Source organism: Mytilus californianus, unplaced genomic scaffold (genome assembly GCF_021869535.1).
Source record: "Mytilus californianus isolate M0D057914Y unplaced genomic scaffold, xbMytCali1.0.p SCAF_4, whole genome shotgun sequence".
In the NCBI taxonomy this organism is placed as follows: domain Eukaryota; kingdom Metazoa; phylum Mollusca; class Bivalvia; order Mytilida; family Mytilidae; genus Mytilus; species Mytilus californianus.
This window is the reverse complement of record NW_026262690.1, coordinates 7,693,895-7,715,198: the sequence shown is the minus strand read 5'-3', so window position 1 is coordinate 7,715,198 and position 21,304 is coordinate 7,693,895. Positions and strand designations below refer to the sequence as shown.

The 21,304-nt window shown below is 37.2% G+C and overlaps 1 protein-coding gene across 1 annotated transcript in view; it reads left to right on the top strand.

Moving 5' to 3' along the window:
- Window positions 1–21,304, top strand: part of LOC127699088 (elongation factor 1-alpha 2-like) — a 110,684-nt gene that overhangs the window by 2,843 nt on the left and 86,537 nt on the right. Inside the window, exons 2-6 of the mRNA XM_052202825.1 lie at window positions 1,790–1,846; window positions 4,653–4,948; window positions 5,451–5,630; window positions 6,484–6,651; window positions 7,016–7,295. Of these exons, the coding sequence (XP_052058785.1) occupies window positions 1,790–1,846; window positions 4,653–4,948; window positions 5,451–5,630; window positions 6,484–6,651; window positions 7,016–7,295 (981 nt within the window). The remainder of the gene's footprint in view (window positions 1–1,789; window positions 1,847–4,652; window positions 4,949–5,450; window positions 5,631–6,483; window positions 6,652–7,015; window positions 7,296–21,304) is intronic.

Sequence of the window (21,304 nt, the reverse complement as noted above, 5' to 3'; positions counted from 1 at the left end):
AACAGTAACATTATACATGGGGCTAGTACGTAAACAGTAACATCATACATGGGGCTAGTACGTAAACAGTAACATTATACATGGGGCTAGTACGTAAACAGTAACATTATACATGGGGCTAGTACGTAAACAGTAACATCATACATGGGGCTAGTACGTAAACAGTAACATCATACATGGGGCTAGTACGTAAACAGTAACATTATACATGGGGCTAGTACGCATACAGTAACATTATACATGGGGCTAGTACGTAAACAGTAACATTATACATGGGGCTAGTACGCATACAGTAACATTATACATGGGGCTAGTACGTAAACAGTAACATTATACATGGGGCTAGTATGCATACAGTAACATTATACATGGGGCTAGTACGTAAACAGTAACATCATACATGGGGCTAGTACGTAAACAGTAACATTATACATGGGGCTAGTACGTAAACAGTAACATCATACATGGGGCTAGTAAACTGTAACATTATACATGGGGCTAGTACGTAAACAGTAACATTATACATGGGGCTAGTACGTAAACAGTAACATCATACATGGGGCTAGTACGTAAACAGTAACATTATACATGGGGCTAGTACGTAAACAGTAACATTATACATGGGGCTAGTACGTAAACAGTAACATCATACATGGGGCTAGTACGTAAACAGTAACATCATACATGGGGCTAGTACGTAAACAGTAACATCATACATGGGGCTAGTACGCATACAGTAACATTATACATGGGGCTAGTACGTAAACAGTAACATTATACATGGGGCTAGTACGCATACAGTAACATTATACATGGGGCTAGTACGTAAACAGTAACATTATACATGGGGCTAGTATGCATACAGTAACATTATACATGGGGCTAGTACGTAAACAGTAACATCATACATGGGGCTAGTACGTAAACAGTAACATTATTAATGGGGCTAGTACGTAAACAGTAACATCATACATGGGGCAAGTACGCATACGGTAACATTATACATGGGGCTAGACTATTTTTGATTAACCCGTTTCTGGTTCATAACTTGTTTCGAAGTTCAACGAATAAAATATTAATTATGGTAAATTCTTTCCATTCATTCTTTTCCCTAAAATACAATTCATTTTTAATACAACCTTGCTGCAATACTAAAATGATGCCGCTTCAGCCAAAGTTGATTTAAGAACAACGATTGATATCTCCTTGTACTTTAGTGCTCAATTATTAAGATATGCAGTATATCACTTATTAGCTTCAACATTTCCCGATATTGACATGCCTAAGGAAACATCGGATGTTCTGGGATTGCACAAATCAGAATGAGTGATTACATTTCAAAGATAAAGTAGGAATCAATAAGTATCTTATTACATCAAACAATCAGTGTGTTAAATCGGTGGGTGCAAAACAACATTTGATGGTGTACAGAAAATATGTACCAAAAATATAAATGAAGTACTAAATGAGTAACACGTGAATTATATACTGAAAACCATCGTGTATTTATCTTGTTTAGATACTAAATATATGATAATATTATGAATATAAGTTATAGGGTCCTTGTTTTTTCATGTTTGTTTGTTTTTTCCCATTAAAGAAGAAATTGGATAATTACCGGCAGCAAAACATCTGCGTTTTGAAATACTGATCTTCCTCCGGATGATATATAATATGGAATGTTATCTATATTCTAACGAAGACTTCCAGTGATTAGACTTGATTTTCACAAAATGATAAATAATACATATAACCTGTTATTAATTACGTTTTTCACCCTCAATTTCAGAACTAGAGAAGACTTATTTTCCATATACAAATAGCAATGGCGTACCATTATACCAAGGTATTTGTTTATAAGATATTGCTTCAGTCTTTGTTAAGAGTTAAGAGTACCCGGTTTGTGATTTGGTTCACACATTTCAACCTTTACTTTTTAAGGATGTTCGCTATTCTGTTTCAAAATAACAAGCTTTTTAAAAGATTGTTATAAACTGATAGTAAACAAGAAATGATTGTAACAGGATGCTGTTACGAAGTCTCCCAAACGAAGCTCCCATAATTCGTAATTCCCAAGGTCGCCTGACATTGGGCAACGTCCAGTGAAAATTGGTTTGGTCCAGTAAAGTTATATGCATTAGTGATGCCTGGGGACTAACCTTGTATATCATTCAAATCATCTTGGCATGACAAACCAGAATATATATGGTTTAGGGGTGGGGATCTCGACCATTTACAAGATATTAGAACTTTCTCAAATGGCAGGGGGTCGGGATGACCCCTGGAGACTAACCCTGTATATCATTCAAACCATCTTAGCATGACAAACCAGAATATATATGGTTTAGGAGTGGGGATCTTGACCACTTAGAAGATATTAGAATTTTCTTAAATGGGAGGGGGTGGGGGTGACCCCTGGGGACTAACCCTGTATTTCATTTGATGAGCTTTATCATGACAAACCAGAATATATATGGTTTAGGGGTGGGGATCTCGACCATTTACAAGATATTAGAACTTTCTCAAATGGCAGGGGGTCGGGATGACCCCTGGGGACTAACCCTGTATATCATCCAAACCATCTTAGCATGACAAACCAGAATATATATGGTTTAGGGGTGGGGATCTTGACCACTTAGAAGATACTAGAACTTTCTTAAATGGCAAGGGGTGGGGGTGACCCCTGGGGACTAACCCTGTATTTCATTTGATGTGCTTTATCATGACAAACCAGAATATATATGGTTTAGGGGTGGGGATCTCGACCATTTACAAGATATTAGAACTTTCTCAAATGGCAGGGGGTCGGGATGACCCCTGGGGACTAACCCTGTATATCATTCAAACCATCTTAGCATGACAAACCAGAATATATATGGTTTAGGAGTGGGGATCTTGACCACTTAGAAGATATTAGAACTTTCTTAAATGGGAGGGGGTGGGGGTGACCCCTGGGGACTAACCCTGTATTTCATTTGATGAGCTTTATCATGACAAACCAGAATATATATGGTTTAGGGGTGGGGATCTCGACCATTTACAAGATATTAGAACTTTCTCAAATGGCAGGGGGTCGGGATGACCCCTGGGGACTAACCCTGTATATCATTCAAACCATCTTAGCATGACAAACCAGAATATATATGGTTTAGGGGTGGGGATCTTGACCACTTAGAAGATACTAGAACTTTCTTAAATGGCAGGGGGTGGGGGTGACCCCTGGGGACTAACCCTGTATTACATTTGATGTGCTTTATCATGACAAACCAGAATATATATGGTTTAGGGGTGGGGATCTTGACCACTTACAAGGTATAAGAACTTCCTTAAATGGCAGGGGGTTGGGGTGACCCCTGGGGACTAACCCTGTATTTCATTTAATGGGCTTTATCATTTAGAACATTTTCAATTAAAAAGATTGTGTCTATCACAAACGGTTTTCAATTTATAATCATTTGAAAATTAAAAAAAATAAAATCCCATAGGGTTCTATAGTAAAACCCTCTTTTCTTTTTGCCCCTCAAAGTACCCCTTTATAAACCCCATTGCACAAACAAAACCCTGATTGCACCACTAGACATGTTAGTCTAACATATTGTGAAACCCTAAGTTAATCTGACAAGCGGTTTTGGAGAACGGGTGCGGACAAGTTCAAATTTAAAAGCGGCGGAAGAAGAAGAAGAAGAAGAAGAAGAATAATAATAATAATAAGAACTGAACAAAAACAATAAGTCTTCCCAAACTTCGTTTGGGAGACTTATTAAATAAAGGAACTAAATAAGCAGAAAAAATTAAGGGTCCGTGTGCTTGTTTTCGATATATAAGCCATTTAAAATTTGGCGGGAAATAATTCTCTCTAGATTTTTCCTACATTTAACATTGGCACCTTTTTTCTTTCAAAAACTATGAAAAAATAACAAGGATATTATAAGATATTCAAATATGGCTTTTGAAACTACATGTAATAAAATTATGAAAAGAAAAGTAGGGGTTAGCCGGCAAAATTTGAATGGTACTACTTGGATAAAACCAGAGGATTCCGAATATCTGGCAAACATTCAAAAATAAGAGGAGCAAACTTCCTTAAGGACTGTTGTTTGGTTCATAGTCTTTCTCTTTTCTTTATATCATGTGTTGTCGACCAATTATGGATCTCCTTGATTGTCCCTTTATATCTTCTACCTCTTTTCTAGGCTTTCAGACATCAATAATAAAAAAGAAATCCGAATATCTTTTCGCATAAGCTAATACGGCAATGTTTTTTTAAATACATGTTTGTTACTTTTATATGATATCGTTAACAACATCATTAGTATCATAATTCACATCTGTGGACTAAACTTACTAGTACCATATTATAGGATAATAAAGTTATATATGAACCAATTTATATTTTAAACTTCCTAAGCAATTGGAAAAAATGTTCAAAATTGAATTGATAATTATTAAAAAAAAATTATTCGTAAAAATATAGCAGGTGCTGCCAGGAAAGGATACTAACGCAGAAAATTAAGTGACATCATGTGGTGATATTTACTGTAAACCAGAGTAATTGGTGGACAGGGATATCTTATCTTTTATGGTCTATTTCGTATTTTTATAGTGCTTTTGCCATTTTAAATACAAAATATGTTCTTGTTTATATTTTAAAGATTCGGATGACCCTAAGGATGAAGCTGAAATAGACATCCCATCAGACGATTCTCATTCAGTTTCGCTTAGTTCATCGTCAGATGATGAAGACTCTCCTAGAGAAAATGTGGTTGTTGAAAATCCTCGTCTCCCGCGGCAACCATCAAGCAGACTAGATGTCATCAAAACTTTTTTGAATGTAGTCGTCATAGGTCACGTTGATCATGGCAAGTCAACAATGATCGGTCATTTAGCTCATAAATGTGATGCAGTTGACAACGAAACTATCAACCAACTAGCAAAAGAATCTGAAATGGTAATGCTTATCTATGTATGTGTGTGTACAGTGTATTTACTGTTATGAAATATGTTAAAGCAGTATTGCTTTCAAAACATGAATGTTGTTGCAGCGTAAAAGGTAGAGTTTTGGGAAAAGGGAAAAAATCCAGGGGTGTAAAAACTTAGAAATGGACTTAAAAAATGAAGGGGGAAAAAAAAGAGTTTGCAAAAATATCCTTATATGACTAAGTATTTTTATGAATATATAAATAGGACTCGTTTTCTACTTATATAGCAAAGAGTGTGAGCATTTTTTTTAATATACGTTAAGGTTGCAACGTTAGAAGAATTACAGTATTTAAGTAGTGATCTTTTTTTTCAACTGATATATTTTGATGGATTGTTATTCATTCGTTTCATGAAAGTTCGCATGCCATTCTGAAGCAATGCACAGCTGTATTGGTCTCTACCGTGCTCTGAAGCTATTCTATGTTGTTTCATCGGATATGAAATGTTTTTTCTGTAATATATCTCTGCAGTGTGGCAAGTCGTCCTTTAAATTTGCCTGGGTTATGGATCGACTTAAAGCTGAGAGACAACGAGGTGTAACTATTGACAGTAAAATAAGACGGCTCGATTCCAGACGATTCCACGTTAATATGATTGACGTCCCTGGACATAAAGATTATGTACATAATATGGTTACTGGGACCACACAGGTATAACTAATTTCAAAGAAAAAGACGAAATCAATTGTGCATACAAGTTCTCTATTGAAATAAACGTTCAACAAATATAGATTACATAATATAAAATACGAGTGGCACGTGTACATATAAAACAATTTATTTGATTAAAATCTTATACACCTCTTCATCACAAAGTTTTCATTACGAATTGACTAGCCATAAGAATTGTCAGTTGGTGATGTTACATTTAACTGAGACGTGATGTCCTTACAGGTAATACCTAGGCATTTGGCATAAAGTAAAACATTTAACTCATGCAACTGAACAGTGATAGTATTACATTTTAATATGACGTTTTCAAACGTTTCGAGTACACACCAGTGATAAAATATGAATGTATTGATATTTCAGCTTATTTTACCACGGGTTGGACCTTTTTATCGATATTTTACCCCTCCCTATCGTTCGTGGTAAAATATTAAGCATAAGGGCCAACCCGTGGTAAAATCAATATGAATTCAAGCCCCCATGAGTTATTTCTTAAACATATGTTGTAAGCGCTGCATTTGTTTAAAGCCATGCATGTCGCTTGGTCTCAGTTCTTCATGGATAAATTTAAATTGTGACGTCAATTGTTCTTCCTTCCCTCTGATACCGCACGAAAAAATGAGACAATACATCATTATGTTTAGAAGGATTATTGTAATTTAAAAATCCTTTGGAGCAACAGCATCTCGAGCGATACGATATTTCTCTACTTTTATAACTGTCTCCAAGGAAGAACTATAGCACCACACTCGATACAGTGATAGAATATATATTTCATGAAATAGATAAAGAATATCTATAATAGAACAAAGTTGCCGTTTTATTTTCTTTACAGGGTGATGTCGCTTTGTTAGTAGCGTCTGCAGAACATGGAGAATTTGAATCAGGTCTAAAAAAAAGAGGACAAACGAGAGAACATCTACAGCTGGCCTACAATACTGGCATTAAGCAACTCATTGTAGTGATCTCCAAAATGGACTCTATTGACCCTGCTTATAATGAAGTAGGTCCACGTAAATATATATGCATTCTGTCTTAAAATTATAAAGTTGATTATTGGTTATTTTAACCGTTCACAGTGACAACAATCAAAAGTATAAACGCTATATACCTCCTGGATACCTTTGCATGGAACTTTGTATTTTTTTTTTTTTTTTCTAAATTTTTCACCATTTTTCGTTTTGAGTTTGTAATATGCCACTGGAAATTCTTTATTCTACAAAAAATATATAAACATCTGACTTGGGATTTTTTCTAATAATCGTCATATGTTTATTGCTTGGTAAATTTTTGTTGAGTGCGATACTTGTCCGTCTATTTATAAAAAAAATATTGATTTATATGATTTTTATTTTGCTTCACTTTAGGTACGATTTAGATACTGTATAGATAATATTGCTCTTCTTGCAAAGAAAGTTGGTTTTGACGTGGAAACTGTACCATTTATTCCTATTTCTGGTTGGGAAGGTGATAATTTAATTACACCAAGCTCCAAAATGCCTTGGTTTTCCTCTTGGAAGGTAAAACGAAGATCAGGTGGTGCTTCCGGAAAAACACTCTTAGATGCAATAGACAGCTCAGAAATGCCATTTCGCATGACAGACCGGCCATTACGTGTACCTATACATACAGTTTACAAACTTGGAGGTAAATTAGCAATAATATTGGTTAACTGTTAAATGAAACTGCAGTCTCATTGAGATAAGTGATACCATGATTTCTATGTGAACAGATTTAACACTCTCGCCGAGCTCTAAATAATAGCGAGCGTTCTTTGATACAACACTTGTTTTACACAGTATTGATTCACTTGCAGATGATGAATATAAATTTGGTGCTTCCGAAGCGCTTTTTGGATTTACACACGTATCTTCACCAGGAACGCTAAACCCAAAATTTTGAAATCAATAATGTTTGCGCAGTGCTTACCAAAGATTTTCAAACGAAATTTTGCTCATTTCTCAATTTATGAAAAAAGCAATTCCGATCAAATCTGTAGAATCAGATATTTATTTTTAAACTAATTAGAACTATGAAAAATTGATATGTTTAACTTGTGTTTTTAAAAACAATTTATATACTCGTGCGCAGTTAAGGTAAATCTATTTTTCATCAACTAATAATTTCGATTTGAAATGCCCCCATGCCAAATAGAAACACTATTATTTTCTCATGTTTGTACGTATTATACTTTCAAAAATTTGTGATCATGGAACAATCTTAAAATCCGGTTAACTTTATTAATTATCTAATTTTATTAAACCAATGAACAATGTAAGTTTCCATGAAGCGGCATACGTTGGGTTTACAAAAAAAAACTGTTTTAGGTGGCGAATATGGGCACCCGACTCTACTTGAAAACGTGACCAAAAAGGGACAAAATTTGACTGAGGGAGTTTGAATCTTGGTGTCTCAATAATTTAGAAAATGATAAATAAAGAGATGTGATAATAACATTAACGGTACCAATTTTTCGGCACTAGATGCTCATTTCGACACATATTGTCTCTTCAGTGATGTTCGAGGCCAAAATATATTGGAATATTCAAAGTATCATACAAATGGTGAACAGCGGATCAATCCAAAAGAATCTAAAGTATAGCCAAATTCGGACAAGGAATCAGAGCTTTGCATTGAGGGAGATATATTCCTTAATTTAAAATAATTTCCAAAATTTTGATATGCTTGTCGATAAGACAACTATCCAACAGAAAGGCCGAGGATGTAAACAACTATTATACACTGTACCACCTACAATAATGAGCAAAACAACTATTATACACTGTACCACCTACAATAATGAGCAAAACAACTATTATACACTGTACCACCTACAATAATGAGCAAAACAACTATTATACACTGTACCACCTACAATAATGAGCAAAACAACTATTATACACTGTACCACCTACAATAATGAGCAAAACAACTATTATACACTGTACCACCTACAATAATGAGCAAAACATATCACCTACAATGATGAGCAAAACAACTATTATACACTGTACCACCTACAATGATGAGCAAAACAACTATTATACACTGTACCACCTACAATGATGAGCAAAACACCTACTATACACTGTACCACCTACAATAATGAACAAAACAACTATTATACACTGTACCACCTACAATAACGAGCAAAACAACTATTATACACTGTACCACCTACAATAATGAGCAAAACAACTATTATACACTGTACCACCTACAATAATGAGCAAAACAACTATTATACACTGTACCACCTACAATAATGAGCAAAACAACTATTATACACTGTACCACCTACAATAATGAGCAAAACAACTATTATACACTGTACCACCTACAATAATGAGCAAAAAAACTAGTATGCACTGTACCACCTACAATAATGAGCAAAACACCCATTATATATCAACTATAAAATACCTCTGCATGACTAAATGAGAAACCTCTGAAAGATTAAACCTGGTCCACGGCAGAAATAACATTTATCACCGGAAAACTTCAGACAGATATGTTATAAATCGTGTCAGTACCGAACCACTGACAACTGAGCTGATGATACCCTCGGGAACAGTCCATATTCAGTGGTTACGACCCAGCGACTCATTTCACAAAAAATCTTACGAGAAAAACAGTCGCAAGTCATGAACATTTAGTATAACTTACGATCAATTTTTGTCGTAAGATATTTTGTAAAAAAGAGCCCCTGTGCTAGAACATAACTAACATTTAATTAATTTGCAGACGTGATTGTTGTCAGTAGATCCGATATTATGAATTATAGTATACTTTTGAAACTCTGGAATAACGTTGATCACGTATGCCCGAGATCAGAACGACTGAGAACAGAAATACAAATAACAAACTAAAAACAAAATTCGTGTAACTTCCTTTTTGCCTTGCAAAGTTTCAAACTTGTTTTTAGTACAATTAAAAAAAAAACTACTTATAAAATTAATAATCTATATAATGCATCTTGTACCAAAGCACTGGCTAATGGGCGAAAGATGATTCTTCAGGACTGAGTACACTAGCTAGTGATATTAGTGTAAACGTATAGTGCACGATACGTGATTCTAGAAAAAATGTTCATCATCCTTACAAGATAAGTTCAACTTGCCCTTAACTACGTTGTACGCATGGTATCCTTACAAGATAAGTTAAACTTGCCCTTTACTACTTTGTACCCATGGTATCCTTACAAGATAAGTTTAACTTGCCCTTAACGACGTTGTACCCATGGTATCCTTACAAGATAAGTTTAACTTGCCCTTTACTACGTTGTACCCATGATATCCTTACAAGATAAGTTTAACTTGCCCTTAACGACGTTGTACCCATGGTATCACTACAAGATAAGTTTAACTTGCCCTTTTCTACGTTGTACCCATGATATCCTTACAAGATAAGTGTAACTTGCCCTTTACTACGTTGTACCCATGGTATCCTTACAAGATAAGTGGAACTTGCCCTTCACTTCGTTGTACCCATGATATCCTTACAAGATAAGTTCAACTTGCCCTTTACTACGTTGTACCCGTGGTATCCTTACAAGATAAGTGTAACTTGCCCTTAACTACGTTGTACGCATGGTATCCTTACAAGATAAGTTTAACATGCCCTTAACGACGTTGTACCCATGGTATCCTTACAAGATAAGTTTAACTTGCCCTTAACGACGTTGTACCCATGGTATCACTACAAGATAAGTTTAACTTGCCCTTTACTACGTTGTACCCATGGTATCCGTACAAGATAAGTGTAACTTGCCCTTTTCTACGTTGTACCCATGGCATCCTTACAAGATAAGTGTAACTTGCCCTTTACTACGTTGTACCCATGGTATCCTTACAAGATAAGTGTAACTTGCCCTTCACTACGTTGTACCCATGGTATCCTTACAAGATAAGTTTAACTTGCCCTTTACTACGTTGTACCCGTGGTATCCTTACAAGATAAGTTTAACTTGCCCTTCACTACGTTGTACCCTTGATATCCTTACAAGATAAGTTTAACTTGCCCTTTACTACGTTGTACCCATGATATCCTTAAAAGATAAGTTTAACTTGCCCTTAACGACGTTGTACCCATGGTATCACTACAAGATAAGTTTAACTTGCCCTTCACTACGTTGTACCCATGATATCATTACAAGATAAGTTTCACTTGCCCTATACCACGTTGTACCCATGGTATCCTTACAAGATAAGTTTAACTTGCTCTTTACTACGTTGTACCCGTGGTATCCTTACAAGATAAGTTTAACTTGCCCTTCACTACGTTGTACCGATGGTATCCTTACAAGATAAGTTCAACTTGCCATTTACTACGTTGTACCCATGATATCCTTACAAGATAAGTTTAACATGCCCTTCACTACGTTTTACCCATGGTATCACTACAAGATAAGTTTAACTTGCCCTTCACTACGTTGTATCCATGGTATCCTTACAAGATAAGTGTAACTTGCCCTTTACTACGTTGTACCCGTGATATCATTACAAGATAAGTTCAACTTGCCCTTTACTACGTTGTACCCATGATATCCTTACAAGATAAGTTTAACTTGCCCTTAACGACGTTGTACCCATGGTATCACTACAAGATAAGTTTAACTTGCCCTTTTCTACGTTGTACCCATGATATCCTTACAAGATAAGTGTAACTTGCCCTTTACTACGTTGTACCCATGGTATCCTTACAAGATAAGTGGAACTTGCCCTTCACTTCGTTGTACCCATGATATCCTTACAAGATAAGTTCAACTTGCCCTTTACTACGTTGTACCCGTGGTATCCTTACAAGATAAGTGTAACTTGCCCTTAACTACGTTGTACGCATGGTATCCTTACAAGATAAGTTTAACATGCCCTTAACGACGTTGTACCCATGGTATCCTTACAAGATAAGTTTAACTTGCCCTTAACGACGTTGTACCCATGGTATCACTACAAGATAAGTTTAACTTGCCCTTTACTACGTTGTACCCATGGTATCCTTACAAGATAAGTGTAACTTGCCCTTTTCTACGTTGTACCCGTGGTATCCTTATAAGATAAGTTTTAACTTGCCCTTTACTACGTTGTACCCATGGTATCCTTACAAGATAAGTGTAACTTGCCCTTTACTACGTTGTACCCATGGTATCCTTACAAGATAAGTGTAACTTGCCCTTCACTACGTTGTACCCATGGTATCCTTACAAGATAAGTTTAACTTGCCCTTTACTACGTTGTACCCGTGGTATCCTTACAAGATAAGTTTAACTTGCCCTTCACTACGTTGTACCCATGATATCCTTACAAGATAAGTTTAACTTGCCCTTTACTACGTTGTACCCATGATATCCTCAAAAAAGATAAGTTTAACTTGCCCTTAACGACGTTGTACCCATGGTATCACTACAAGATAAGTTTAACTTGCCCTTCACTACGTTGTACCCATGATATCACTACAAGATAAGTTTAACTTGCCCTTTACTACGTTGTACCCGTGGTATCCTTACAAGATAAGTTTAACTTGCTCTTTACTACGTTGTACCCGTGGTATCCTTACAAGATAAGTTTAACTTGCCCTTCACTACGTTGTACCCATGGTATCCTTACAAGATAAGTTCAACTTGCCCTTTACTACGTTGTACCCATGATATCCTTACAAGATAAGTTTAACATGCCCTTCACTACGTTTTACCCATGATATCATTACAAGATAAGTTCAACTTGCCCTTTACTACGTTGTACCCATGATATCCTTACAAGATAAGTTTAACTTGCCCTTTACTACGTTGTACCCATGGTATCCTTACAAGATACGTTTAACTTGCCCTTTACTACGTTGTACCCATGGTATCCTTACAAGATACGTTTAACATGCCCTTCACTACGTTGTACCCATGGTATCCTTACAAGATAAGTTTAACTTGCCCTTCACTACGTTGTACCCATGGTATCCTTACAAGATAAGTGTAACTTGCCCTTCACTTCGTTGTACCCATGGTATCCTTACAAGATAAGTTTAACTTGCCCTTTACTACGTTGTACCCATGGTATCCTTACAAGATAAGTTTAACTTGCCCTTTACTACGTTGTACCCATGGTATCCTTACAAGATAAGTGGAACTTGCCCTTCACTTCGTTGTACCCATGGTATCCTTACAAGATAAGTTTAACTTGCCCTTTACTACGTTGTACCCATGGTATCCTTACAAGATAAGTTTAACATGCCCTTCACTACGTTGTACCCATGGTATCCTTACAAGATAAGTTTAACTTGCCCTTCACTACGTTGTACCCATGGTATCACTACAAGATAAGTTTATCTTGCCCTTCACTACGTTGTACCCATGGTATCACTACAAGATAAGTTTAACTTGCCCTTCACTACGTTGTACCCATGGTATCCTTACAAGATAAGTTTAACTTGCCCTTTACTACGTTGTACCCATGGTATCCTTACAAGATAAGTTTAACATGCCCTTCACTACGTTGTACCCATGGTATCACTACAAGATAAGTTTAACTTGCCCTTCACTACGTTGTACCCATGGTATCCTTACAAGATAAGTTTAACTTGCCCTTTACTACGTTGTACCCATGGTATCCTTACAAGATAAGTTTAACATGCCCTTCACTACGTTGTACCCATGGTATCACTACAAGATAAGTTTAACTTGCCCTTCACTACGTTGTACCCATGGTATCACTACAAGATAAGTGTAACTTGCCCTTCACTACGTTGTACCCATGGTATCCTTACAAGATAAGTTTATCTTGCCCTTCACTACGTTGTACCCATGGTATCACTACAAGATAAGTTTAACTTGCCCTTCACTACGTTGTGCCCATGGTATCCTTACAAGATAAATTTATCTTGCCCTTAACTACGTTGTACCCATGGTATCACTACAAGATAAGTTTAACATGCCCTTCACTACGTTGTACCCATGATATCATTACAAGATAAGTTTAACTTGCCCTTTACTACGTTGTACCCATGGTATCCTTAAAAGATAAGTTTAACTTTCCCTTTACTACGTTGTACCCATGGTATCACTACAAGATAAGTTTAACTTGCCCTTTACTACGTTGTACCCGTGGTATCCTTACAAGATAAGTTTAACTTGCTCTTTACTACGTTGTACCCGTGGTATCCTTACAAGATAAGTTTAACTTGCCCTTCACTACGTTGTACCCATGGTATCCTTACAAGATAAGTTCAACTTGCCCTTTACTACGTTGTACCCATGATATCCTTACAAGATAAGTTTAACATGCCCTTCACTACGTTTTACCCATGATATCATTACAAGATAAGTTCAACTTGCCCTTTACTACGTTGTACCCATGATATCCTTACAAGATAAGTTTAACTTGCCCTTTACTACGTTGTACCCATGGTATCCTTACAAGATACGTTTAACTTGCCCTTTACTACGTTGTACCCATGGTATCCTTACAAGATACGTTTAACATGCCCTTCACTACGTTGTACCCATGGTATCCTTACAAGATAAGTTTAACTTGCCCTTCACTACGTTGTACCCATGGTATCCTTACAAGATAAGTGTAACTTGCCCTTCACTTCGTTGTACCCATGGTATCCTTACAAGATAAGTTTAACTTGCCCTTTACTACGTTGTACCCATGGTATCCTTACAAGATAAGTTTAACTTGCCCTTTACGACGTTGTACCCATGGTATCCTTACAAGATAAGTGGAACTTGCCCTTCACTTCGTTGTACCCATGGTATCCTTACAAGATAAGTTTAACTTGCCCTTTACTACGTTGTACCCATGGTATCCTTACAAGATAAGTTTAACATGCCCTTCACTACGTTGTACCCATGGTATCCTTACAAGATAAGTTTAACTTGCCCTTCACTACGTTGTACCCATGGTATCACTACAAGATAAGTTTATCTTGCCCTTCACTACGTTGTACCCATGGTATCACTACAAGATAAGTTTAACTTGCCCTTCACTACGTTGTACCCATGGTATCCTTACAAGATAAGTTTAACTTGCCCTTTACTACGTTGTACCCATGGTATCCTTACAAGATAAGTTTAACATGCCCTTCACTACGTTGTACCCATGGTATCACTACAAGATAAGTTTAACTTGCCCTTCACTACGTTGTACCCATGGTATCCTTACAAGATAAGTTTAACTTGCCCTTTACTACGTTGTACCCATGGTATCCTTACAAGATAAGTTTAACATGCCCTTCACTACGTTGTACCCATGGTATCACTACAAGATAAGTTTAACTTGCCCTTCACTACGTTGTACCCATGGTATCACTACAAGATAAGTGTAACTTGCCCTTCACTACGTTGTACCCATGGTATCCTTACAAGATAAGTTTATCTTGCCCTTCACTACGTTGTACCCATGGTATCACTACAAGATAAGTTTAACTTGCCCTTCACTACGTTGTGCCCATGGTATCCTTACAAGATAAGTTTATCTTGCCCTTAACTACGTTGTACCCATGGTATCACTACAAGATAAGTTTAACATGCCCTTCACTACGTTGTACCCATGATATCATTACAAGATAAGTTTAACTTGCCCTTTACTACGTTGTACCCATGGTATCCTTAAAAGATAAGTTTAACTTGCCCTTAACGACGTTGTACCCATGGTATCACTACAAGATAAGTTTAACTTGCCCTTCACTACGTTGTACCCATGATATCATTACAAGATAAGTTTAACTTGCCCTATACCACGTTGTACCCATGGTATCCTTACAAGATAAGTTTAACTTGCTCTTTACTACGTTGTACCCGTGGTATCCTTACAAGATAAGTTTAACTTGCCCTTCACTACGTTGTACCGATGGTATCCTTACAAGATAAGTTCAACTTGCCCTTTACTACGTTGTACCCATGATATCCTTACAAGATAAGTTTAACATGCCCTTCACTACGTTTTACCCATGGTATCACTACAAGATAAGTTTAACTTGCCCTTCACTACGTTGTATCCATGGTATCCTTACAAGATAAGTGTAACTTGCCCTTTACTACGTTGTACCCGTGATATCATTACAAGATAAGTTCAACTTGCCCTTTACTACGTTGTACCCATGATATCCTTACAAGATAAGTTTAACTTGCCCTTAACGACGTTGTACCCATGGTATCACTACAAGATAAGTTTAACTTGCCCTTTTCTACGTTGTACCCATGATATCCTTACAAGATAAGTGTAACTTGCCCTTTACTACGTTGTACCCATGGTATCCTTACAAGATAAGTGGAACTTGCCCTTCACTTCGTTGTACCCATGATATCCTTACAAGATAAGTTCAACTTGCCCTTTACTACGTTGTACCCGTGGTATCCTTACAAGATAAGTGTAACTTGCCCTTAACTACGTTGTACGCATGGTATCCTTACAAGATAAGTGTAACATGCCCTTAACGACGTTGTACCCATGGTATCCTTACAAGATAAGTTTAACTTGCCCTTAACGACGTTGTACCCATGGTATCACTACAAGATAAGTTTAACTTGCCCTTTACTACGTTGTACCCATGGTATCCTTACAAGATAAGTGTAACTTGCCCTTTTCTACGTTGTACCCGTGGTATCCTTATAAGATAAGTTTTAACTTGCCCTTTACTACGTTGTACCCATGGTATCCTTACAAGATAAGTGTAACTTGCCCTTTACTACGTTGTACCCATGGTATCCTTACAAGATAAGTGTAACTTGCCCTTCACTACGTTGTACCCATGGTATCCTTACAAGATAAGTTTAACTTGCCCTTTACTACGTTGTACCCGTGGTATCCTTACAAGATAAGTTTAACTTGCCCTTCACTACGTTGTACCCATGATATCCTTACAAGATAAGTTTAACTTGCCCTTTACTACGTTGTACCCATGATATCCTTAAAAGATAAGTTTAACTTGCCCTTAACGACGTTGTACCCATGGTATCACTACAAGATAAGTTTAACTTGCCCTTCACTACGTTGTACCCATGATATCATTACAAGATAAGTTTAACTTGCCCTTTACCACGTTGTACCCATGGTATCCTTACAAGATAAGTTTAACTTGCTCTTTACTACGTTGTACCCGTGGTATCCTTACAAGATAAGTTTAACTTGCCCTTCACTACGTTGTACCCATGGTATCCTTACAAGATAAGTTCAACTTGCCCTTTACTACGTTGTACCCATGATATCCTTACAAGATAAGTTTAACATGCCCTTCACTACGTTTTACCCATGATATCATTACAAGATAAGTTCAACTTGCCCTTTACTACGTTGTACCCATGATATCCTTACAAGATAAGTTTAACTTGCCCTTTACTACGTTGTACCCATGGTATCCTTACAAGATACGTTTAACTTGCCCTTTACTACGTTGTACCCATGGTATCCTTACAAGATACGTTTAACATGCCCTTCACTACGTTGTACCCATGGTATCCTTACAAGATAAGTTTAACTTGCCCTTCACTACGTTGTACCCATGGTATCCTTACAAGATAAGTGTAACTTGCCCTTCACTTCGTTGTACCCATGGTATCCTTACAAGATAAGTTTAACTTGCCCTTTACTACGTTGTACCCATGGTATCCTTACAAGATAAGTTTAACTTGCCCTTTACTACGTTGTACCCATGGTATCATTACAAGATAAGTGGAACTTGCCCTTCACTTCGTTGTACCCATGGTATCCTTACAAGATAAGTTTAACTTGCCCTTTACTACGTTGTACCCATGGTTTCCTTACAAGATAAGTTTAACATGCCCTTCACTACGTTGTACCCATGGTATCCTTACAAGATAAGTTTAACTTGCCCTTCACTACGTTGTACCCATGGTATCACTACAAGATAAGTTTATCTTGCCCTTCACTACGTTGTACCCATGGTATCACTACAAGATAAGTTTAACTTGCCCTTCACTACGTTGTACCCATGGTATCCTTACAAGATAAGTTTAACTTGCCCTTTACTACGTTGTACCCATGGTATCCTTACAAGATAAGTTTAACATGCCCTTCACTACGTTGTACCCATGGTATCACTACAAGATAAGTTTAACTTGCCCTTCACTACGTTGTACCCATGGTATCACTACAAGATAAGTGTAACTTGCCCTTCACTACGTTGTACCCATGGTATCCTTACAAGATAAGTTTATCTTACCCTTCACTACGTTGTACCCATGGTATCACTACAAGATAAGTTTAACTTGCCCTTCACTACGTTGTGCCCATGGTATCCTTACAAGATAAGTTTATCTTGCCCTTCACTACTTTGTATCCATGGTATCACTACAAGATAAGTTTAACATGCCCTTCACTACGTTGTACCCATGATATCATTACAAGATAAGTTTAACTTGCCCTTTACTACGTTGTACCCATGGTATCCTTACAAGATAAGTTTAACTTGCCCTTCACTACGTTGTACCCATGATATCATTACAAGATAAGTTTAACTTGCCCTTTACTACGTTGTACCCGTGGTATCCTTACAAGATAAGTTTAACTTGCCCTTCACTACGTTGTACCCATGATATCATTACAAGATAAGTTTAACTTGCCCTTCACTACGTTGTGCCCATGGTATCCTTACAAGATAAGTTTATCTTGCCCTTCACTACGTTGTGCCCATGGTATCCTTACAAGATAAGTTTATCTTGCCCTTCACTACGTTGTACCCATGGTATCACTACAAGATAAGTTTAACTTGCCCTTCACTACGTTGTACCCATGGTATCCTTACAAGATAAGTTTAACTTGCCCTTTACTACGTTGTACCCATGGTATCCTTACAAGATAAGTTTAACATGCCCTTCACTACGTTGTACCCATGGTATCACTACAAGATAAGTTTAACTTGCCCTTCACTACGTTGTGCCCATGGTATCCTTACAAGATAAGTTTATCTTGCCCTTCACTACGTTGTACCCATGGTATCACTACAAGATAAGTTTAACATGCCCTTCACTACGTTGTACCCATGGTATCCTTACAAGATAAGTTTAACTTGCCCTTTACTACGTTGTATCCATGGTATCCTTACAAGATAAGTGTAACTTGCCCTTTTCTACGTTGTACCCGTGGTATCCTTTCAAGATAAGTTTAACTTGCTCTTTACTACGTTGTACCCATGGTATCCTTACAAGATAAGTTTATCTTGCCCTTCACTACGTTGTACCCATGGTATCACTACAAGATAAGTTTAACATGCCCTTCACTACGTTGTACCCATGGTATCCTTACAAGATAAGTTTATCTTGCCCTTCACTACGTTGTACCCATGATATCCTTAGAAGATAAGTTTAACATGCCCTTCACTACGTTGTACCCGTGGTATCCTTACAAGATAAGTTTAACTTGCTCTTTACTACGTTGTGCCCATGGTATCCTTACAAGATAAGTTTATCTTGCTCTTTACTACGTTGTATCCATGGTATCCTTACAAGATAAGTGTAACTTGCCCTTTTCTACGTTGTACCCGTGGTATCACTACAAGATAAGTTTAACTTGCCCTTTACTACGTTGTACCCATGATATCCTTACAAGATAAGTTTAACTTGCCCTTTACTACGTTGTATCCATGATATCCTTACAAGATAAGTTCAACTTGCCCTTTACTACGTTGTACCCATGATATCCTTACAAGATAAGTGTAACTTGCCCTTTACTACGTTGTACCCATGATATCCTTACAAGATAAGTTTAACTTGCCCTTTACTACGTTGTACCCATGGTATCCTTACAAGATACGTTTAACTTGCCCTTTACTACGTTGTACCCATGGTATCCTTACAAGATACGTTTAACATGCCCTTCACTACGTTGTACCCATGGTATCCTTACAAGATAAGTTTAACTTGCCCTTCACTACGTTGTACCCATGGTATCCTTACAAGATAAGTGTAACTTGCCCTTCACTTCGTTGTACCCATGGTATCCTTACAAGATAAGTTTAACTTGCCCTTTACTACGTTGTACCCATGGTATCCTTACAAGATAAGTTTAACTTGCCCTTTACTACGTTGTACCCATGGTATCCTTACAAGATAAGTGGAACTTGCCCTTCACTTCGTTGTACCCATGGTATCCTTACAAGATAAGTTTAACTTGCCCTTTACTACGTTGTACCCATGGTTTCCTTACAAGATAAGTTTAACATGCCCTTCACTACGTTGTACCCATGGTATCCTTACAAGATAAGTTTAACTTGCCCTTCACTACGTTGTACCCATGGTATCACTACAAGATAAGTTTATCTTGCCCTTCACTACGTTGTACCCATGGTATCACTACAAGATAAGTTTAACTTGCCCTTCACTACGTTGTACCCATGGTATCCTTACAAGATAAGTTTAACTTGCCCTTTACTACGTTGTACCCATGGTATCCTTACAAGATAAGTTTAACATGCCCTTCACTACGTTGTACCCATGGTATCACTACAAGATAAGTTTAACTTGCCCTTCACTACGTTGTACCCATGGTATCACTACAAGATAAGTGTAACTTGCCCTTCACTACGTTGTACCCATGGTATCCTTACAAGATAAGTTTATCTTACCCTTCACTACGTTGTACCCATGGTATCACTACAAGATAAGTTTAACTTGCCCTTCACTACGTTGTGCCCATGGTATCCTTACAAGATAAGTTTATCTTGCCCTTCACTACTTTGTATCCATGGTATCACTACAAGATAAGTTTAACATGCCCTTCACTACGTTGTACCCATGATATCATTACAAGATAAGTTTAACTTGCCCTTTACTACGTTGTACCCATGGTATCCTTACAAGATAAGTTTAACTTGCCCTTCACTACGTTGTACCCATGATATCATTACAAGATAAGTTTAACTTGCCCTTTACTACGTTGTACCCGTGGTATCCTTACAAGATAAGTTTAACTTGCCCTTCACTACGTTGTACCCATGATATCATTACAAGATAAGTTTAACTTGCCCTTCACTACGTTGTGCCCATGGTATCCTTACAAGATAAGTTTATCTTGCCCTTCACTACGTTGTGCCCATGGTATCCTTACAAGATAAGTTTATCTTGCCCTTCACTACGTTGTACCCATGGTATCACTACAAGATAAGTTTAACTTGCCCTTCACTACGTTGTACCCATGGTATCCTTACAAGATAAGTTTAACTTGCCCTTTACTACGTTGTACCCATGGTATCCTTACAAGATAAGTTTAACATGCCCTTCACTACGTTGTACCCATGGTATCACTACAAGATAAGTTTAACTTGCCCTTCACTACGTTGTGCCCATGGTATCCTTACAAGATAAGTTTATCTTGCCCTTCACTACGTTGTACCCATGGTATCACTACAAGATAAGTTTAACATGCCCTTCACTACGTTGTACCCATGGTATCCTTACAAGATAAGTTTAACTTGCCCTTTACTACGTTGTATCCATGGTATCCTTACAAGATAAGTGTAACTTGCCCTTTTCTACGTTGTACCCGTGGTATCCTTTCAAGATAAGTTTAACTTGCTCTTTACTACGTTGTACCCATGGTATCCTTACAAGATAAGTTTATCTTGCCCTTCACTACGTTGTACCCATGGTATCACTACAAGATAAGTTTAACATGCCCTTCACTACGTTGTACCCATGGTATCCTTAC